Source organism: Eutrema salsugineum, unplaced genomic scaffold (genome assembly GCF_000478725.1).
Source record: "Eutrema salsugineum unplaced genomic scaffold, Eutsalg1_0 scaffold_15, whole genome shotgun sequence".
Lineage (NCBI taxonomy): Eukaryota > Viridiplantae > Streptophyta > Magnoliopsida > Brassicales > Brassicaceae > Eutrema > Eutrema salsugineum.
In genome coordinates this window covers 6408245-6414308 of record NW_006256867.1, presented here as the reverse complement: position 1 = coordinate 6414308, position 6064 = coordinate 6408245, and the positions used below count along the sequence as shown (strand labels likewise).

At 40.2% G+C, this 6064-nt stretch overlaps 1 protein-coding gene and 1 non-coding gene across 2 annotated transcripts; one reads left to right on the top strand and one right to left on the bottom strand.

Annotated features, from left to right (window-relative positions):
• Positions 1–438: 438 nt before the first annotated feature.
• On the top strand, positions 439–1467 carry LOC112088095. The gene is made up of 4 exons (XM_024158250.1): positions 439–508; positions 625–820; positions 1001–1178; positions 1405–1467. Exons 1-4 carry the CDS (start codon positions 439–441, stop codon positions 1465–1467), a joined length of 507 nt encoding a protein of 168 aa, XP_024014018.1.
• Positions 1468–4868: 3401 nt separating this feature from the next.
• Positions 4869–4975, bottom strand: LOC112088317. Its single transcript, XR_002900479.1, has one exon. It is a non-coding gene; the product is annotated as a small nucleolar RNA R71 (small nucleolar RNA).
• Between the last annotated feature and the right edge of the window lie 1089 nt (positions 4976–6064).

Below are 6064 nucleotides of genomic sequence, written 5' to 3'. Positions count from 1 at the left end.
CATGTCTGAGTAATTTTATTGTTGGGTCTAAGGGATTTTTGATGGGGATATATATTGGCCTTAATTCCAAAGAAAACAGAGGCAAGGGAGATGAAAAATTACAGGCCTATATCTTGCTGCATCATATACAAAACAATCTCAAAAATCATAGCAAACAGATTGAAAGGGATTTTTCCGCAATTTATTGCTGCGAATCAATCTGCTTTTGTGAAAGACCGGCTCCTCATAGAAAACTTTGCTTGGTACTGAATTAGTTAAAGATTACCACAAGGATTCAGTCTGTGCTTGTTGTGCCATTCAGATTGATATATCAAAGGCTTTTGACTCTGTGCAGTGGTTTTTCATGCTGGAATACTCTATCTGCTTTTAATTTTCCAGGAATATTTATCCATTTGATATCTTTGTGCATCACAACAGCTTCCTACTCAGTTCAAGTAAATGGCGAGCTGGCAGGCTTCTTCAGAAGTGAAAGGGGATTGCGTCAGGGGTGTTCTCTATCGCCATATTTGTTCGTCATTTGCATAGATGTTTTCTCAAAACTTTTGGACAGAGCCGCGACAAGGAGACATGTGGGATACCACCCGAGATGTAAAAACATTGGCCTTACTCATCTGAGTTTTGCAGATAATTTAACGGTGCTTACAGATGGGAAAGTTCGATCAGTGGAAGGGATTGTCAAAGTTTTCGACGACTTCGCCAAATTCTCGGGTTTGAAGATTAGTATGAAAAAATCGACAATGTTCTTAGCTAGTGTTTCGGAAAATACTCGGCAAGCAATAGAGAACCGTTTTCACTTTGCGATGGGACTTCTCCCTGTCAGGTACCTTGGTTTACCGTTAACCACGAAATGCATGACAAGGAATGATTATCAGCCTTTGGTGGAGAAAATCAAAAATCGCATCAGCTCATGGACAGCCCGATCTCTATCTTACGCTGGCCGATTACAACTCATCAGCTATGTCCTTTGGAGTGTTTCAAATTTCTGCCTCTCTGCTTTCAGGTTACCGAGCAAATGTATTCGCAAGATTGAAAGATTATGTTCTGCGTTTCTTTGGTCTGGCCCTGCTCTGAGCTCAACAAAAGCAAAGCTCCCTTGGAGTGAAGTGTGTCGCCCTCGTAGTGAAAGAGGACTGGGCCTTCGTCCTCTAAAGGAAAAATATGACGTACGTTGCTTTAAGGTAATGTTGATTTAGAGCATTACCTCGGGCAGAACCTTTCTGGGTGGAATGGATCAAATCAAACATATTGAAGACTGACTCCTTCTGGTCGATTAATGAAAAACCAAACTCAGGATCTTAGATATGGAGAAAGCTTCTAAAATTTTGGGAAAGGGCAAGGGCGTTACATAGAGTGGACATTCGCAATGGTAGATCAACATCTTTTTTGTTTGATAATTGGTCACAGTTAGGATGGCTGATCGATATAACAGGGAGACGAGGAGTCATTGATATGGGTATCCCTCTCTAAGCCAAGGTTGAAACGGCTTGTCTAAGTCATCGCAGACGTAGACATAGGGTGGAGCATCTCAACGCAATTGAGGATGTGATTGCTGATTGGCGTGCTAAAAGGATCCCAGATGTAGAGGACATAGGCTTATGGAGATGCAAAGGGGATCTTTTAAAACCAGTTTTCAGTTCGAAAAACACATGGCTTCTTATCCGCCAGATACATGCCTTAGTCGATTGGTCCAATGGGATATGGTTTAAGTAAACAATGCCTAAATATGCCTTCTGCGCATGGTTAGCTATGCACAACCGTCTAACAACGGGTGATCATATGATCGTTTGGAATCCAGGAATCAATCCTGCTTACGAATTTTTTCAGAACCAGATGGAGACGAGAGATCACTTGTTCTTCTCATGTCCCTATTCAGCGGAAGTGTGGGCTGGTCTGTCAAGGGGTTTACTCAAAACGCGGTTCACTACAGATTGGCAAAGCATCGTCATCATCATCTCTGACTCAAGGTTCGATCCACTTTCAGGCTTCCTGTCTCGGTATGTTTTTCAGAGTGCGATCCACAGTTTATGGAGGGAAAGGAATTCAAGACGCCATGGAGAAAGACCATGATCTCCAGCTCTTCATATCAAACTCATCGATAAACAAGTGCAAAATCGCCTATCAACAATTAGAGCTTCGGGTGATTAAAAGTTCGAAGGAAGTCTTCGAGCTTGGTTTGCATCTAGGTCGTAGATCCTTTGTAATTTACATCTTTAAACTCTCTTTTTAGCAATTAAAAGAAGGACACACTCTGATGTAAAAAAGTCTTTTTTATTTTGAATAAATTTTACATTCAATTCAAAAAAAAAAAAACAAATTTAGACTCTAATTAATAAACTTAATGAGATTTCTTGCCCATCAAGTAAGAGAAATAAAGATAAAAACTTAAGAGCAAACTAAAGAAGATGTTTTTGAATTTATTTGGGATGCATGTCTTGCAAATGATCAAGACTAATGTGATGATGTTGATGATCAAAACTAATGACCTATTTAGATGATGTATCTTTTGTTCGATCGATTAAATTTATAGTCACTGTTATTACAAAGCATCACCCACTCAAAAACTGGCTAAATACACGATCAGTCACGTTTGGACCTTCTGTTTTTAATTTTTGTTAATCTACAATATCCATCATAACAGAAAAAAAGACGAAGAGAGGAAAGAGACGATGAACATTCTGTTATCCTCATTAATTGTGAAATAATTACAAAGTTTCTTCTATATAGTATGAGATTCTGTTATACCGAACTAAACCAACTCTAATTACAATTGAACCAATCCGGTATATATCATTCCCCCTCAAGATGGCATGTAAAGAGACTGCAAAGCCATCTTGCCAATGAGATTGTTAAACTGTGTAGGGTATACAGGTTTAGTGAACACATCAGCGAGCTGTAATTCAGTCTTGATGTGCATAGTTTTGATCAAACCTTCCACAATTCTGTCCCGAATAGAGTGAAAATCGAGCTCCACATGTTTGGTATGCTCGTGGAAGACTGATAAGTGGCCATTTTAACTCATTATAACCCATGTTTACTGATCTTTTTAGGAATCTTTGGAGTCTTTTTCAGGTTGTTTCAGGTAACTAGGAGGCTTTAGGAGAGGATTGGAGAAACTGGGAGCACTGTAGCAAAAAGGAGCTAAAGCTGAGCAAAAGGAGCCTAATTCATACGCAGATGGAGAAATTTTGGGCACAGCATCTGCTCCCGATTTCACCCTTTCGTGGAGCACCTGCTCCAACCTCCAGAAAAAAATAAGGAAAATGAATTTACCTAGTTCTGGGACGCAGGGAAGACAATAAAAAAGACCAGAGCCACCTCAGAAACAAATCACGTTTTACAGAACTTTTTCTATGCTTTCTTTTATAATTTCTAGACTAGAGAGTTTTTGCTTGTAAGCTTTTGGGAGAGGAATTCCTGCTACACTGTGAGAAGAATTCAAAACCCCCTTATCGTTTCTGAGATTTATTTCATGAATTCCTTTTCATCTGTTTCTGTGTTTCTTTTCTCCATGTCTGAGTAGATCTCTTAGCTAGATTAAGGTTTTCAAAGGATTTCATGAGTTAGAGAATTGGATGCAAATAGGGCTTGATATGGTTTGTCTTCACTACTGTTAAACTTAACGCTTAGGTTGAACTGATCATTCAATTTACGATCTTAGGTTAATCTATTCATCCAAAGTGTAATAGGTTGCTAAAATAAGCTTTGGCGATTTGTCCTTAGCCAACGACAGTTGATATTAAGGCAAATCGTGAACAGATCAAACCTGATTGTTAATGCTTGCCTGCGATTTTCTAGGTTCAAACGACTATTTAGAATTTAGGTTGTTAGACAAAGTTATCGGTGCCATGACAGTGGGTCGATATTCATTTATGTTTGAGTTCGAGACTTGAGTTTAAACTGTGCCCTGAATAGTCATCTGATTCTTACCTCTGAAACTCCTGTGAATTTCCTTAGTCTAGCATTTGTTTTAAATCGAGTTTAAATCGTTGTTTGATATCTTTGTATGTTTCTTTACTTCCAAACAATCATCCTTCGCCTTAGCTTTATTTCAGTCCTCGTAGAGTCATAGTGTAACACTGGTCCTCTGGATTTCAAGTCCTTTATATTACAATCTCAACGTTGTTCTATTGCAGTAGAAACTAGGAGATACATCCAGTTGTAATCAATTTTTGGCACCGTTGCGACGGGTACCAATTCGTTACCTTTGATTCTTGGTTTGAAATTTAGTCAAAGATTTTACTAATTTTTTCTCTTTTTCTCTTGTCTGCGTGTGTTTCAGGTGTATGTCAAACATATCCACAAGAATCAACTGCAGCAAGGATCTGGTTACCTTGTCAAACACCGAGCTAGCAAGAGTTGAGGGAGAAAACAGACATCGAAGGCCTAATACAGCCAACATGGGCGATCAAGGCAACAATGATAACATGGCTGTCGAGTTGCAACAGCTTCGACAACAATTGGAGCAGCTGCAAAAGGCGCAGCACGACAGGGAGCAGCAACAGCCTGCCATTGGAGACAAGGACAATCCACATGCTTTCTACCAAAACAGAGCTGCGATTGCTCCTCCAACCATTCAAAGGCAAGACTTTGAGATCAAACCTCAGTTGATTTCATTGGTGAAGCAGCATCTCTTTCATGGACTTCCTGCTGAAATTCCGATGGATCACATTGAGAATTTTGAGGAGATTTGTAGCACGACTGGATCGAATGGGATACCAGCTGATTTTCTGAAGTGCAAGTTTTTTCCGTTCTCACTTGCGGAAAAAGTTTCGAGCTGGTTGAAGTCATTACCACCTGGGTCATTGACTACATAGGCAGAGTGCAGACCAGCATTTTTGGACAATATCTACACTAAGTCTAAAACTGCAGCTCTGAGGAACAAGATCTCGTCGTTCAGACAGCAACTTGGTGAAGCTTTCAGCGAAGCTTAGGAAAGGTACAAGGAGTACCGAAAAGAGTGCCCTCACCATGGGTTCTCTGATGAGCAGATTCTGACAACCTTTTATGATGGTGTCAACTGAGATTACAGGAATGCTTTGAATGCAGCTAGCAATGACGATTTCATGACTAAGTCCAAAGCAGGTGCTTATGAGTTGATTGAGAACTTAGCTGCAAGCTCCAGCAACAAATCCCAAGAGTATGACAGGTCTAGCAAAGCAGTTCATATTGTGGAGTTGCACTAGATCGATGAGCTTATAGCAAAGGTGAATCTGTTGTTGAAAGAGAACCAGAAATCTGTGCATTTTGCTGATGAGATTGGTTATACACCTCTTGCTCAGGAGTTTGTAGAAGCAGATAATGATGATCACTTGGAGGTGAAATTTATGAATGGACAAGGGTATGTGCCGAACCGCAGCTTCAACAATTTCAGGAACCACCCGAATTTGTCCTACAAGAGCAACAATTTTTAGAATCCTCAGGATCAGGTCTATCCGCAGCAAGGAGTGCAGAATCAATCAGGATTTCAGAAGAACTTCTCCAGCAACTTCCAAGGGAAGCAGTTCATCACCGACCAGAACCGATTCCAAGGTTGGAATCAGCAGAAGATTCCCTTTACAAGTTTGCAGCCTTCTTCGAGTTCCCCCAAATAACTTGCAGGATGAGCTGAAAAACTTGATGCAGCATCTGCTGGTTAATCAGAAAAAGTCTTCCATGGAGACTAATGCCAAAGTGGACACCATGTACAATGATTTGAATGGTAAGTATGAAGCAGTGTGGACTCATGTGAAGAAGCTGGATATTCAGGTAGCTCAGACTGCTGAAGCTGTAAAGAGACCACCTGGAACTCTTCCTGGAAAATGTGAAAACCCTAGGAATGAGTTTGTTGATGTGGTGTGTCGTGAGGGTGTCAAGTTTTACCCTAAATGAAATCAATAGCCGCAAGTGCACAGCTGATCGATTGTAGTACTTAGGGATCGAATCCACAGGGAAGGAGGATCTTTCTTGCGAAAGCCTTCGAAAGAAATATAAAGTAAGGAAATCTAGAACCAAACGATTTTGTGGGGGTTTTGGTGGTGTGTTTAAAATGTAAAAACAAATCTTAAAGAGAAAATACGGGAATTAA

Bases quoted from the DNA above. Each gene is read 5' to 3' on its own strand.
- LOC112088095 (XM_024158250.1), top strand. From the start codon at position 439: ATGGCGAGCTGGCAGGCTTCTTCAGAAGTGAAAGGGGATTGCGTCAGG. The intron at 821-1,000 runs GTACCTTGGTTT...CTCTGCTTTCAG, and splicing joins ATGGGACTTCTCCCTGTCAG to GTTACCGAGCAAATGTATTC. The intron at 1,179-1,404 runs GTAATGTTGATT...AATTGGTCACAG, and splicing joins ATGACGTACGTTGCTTTAAG to TTAGGATGGCTGATCGATAT.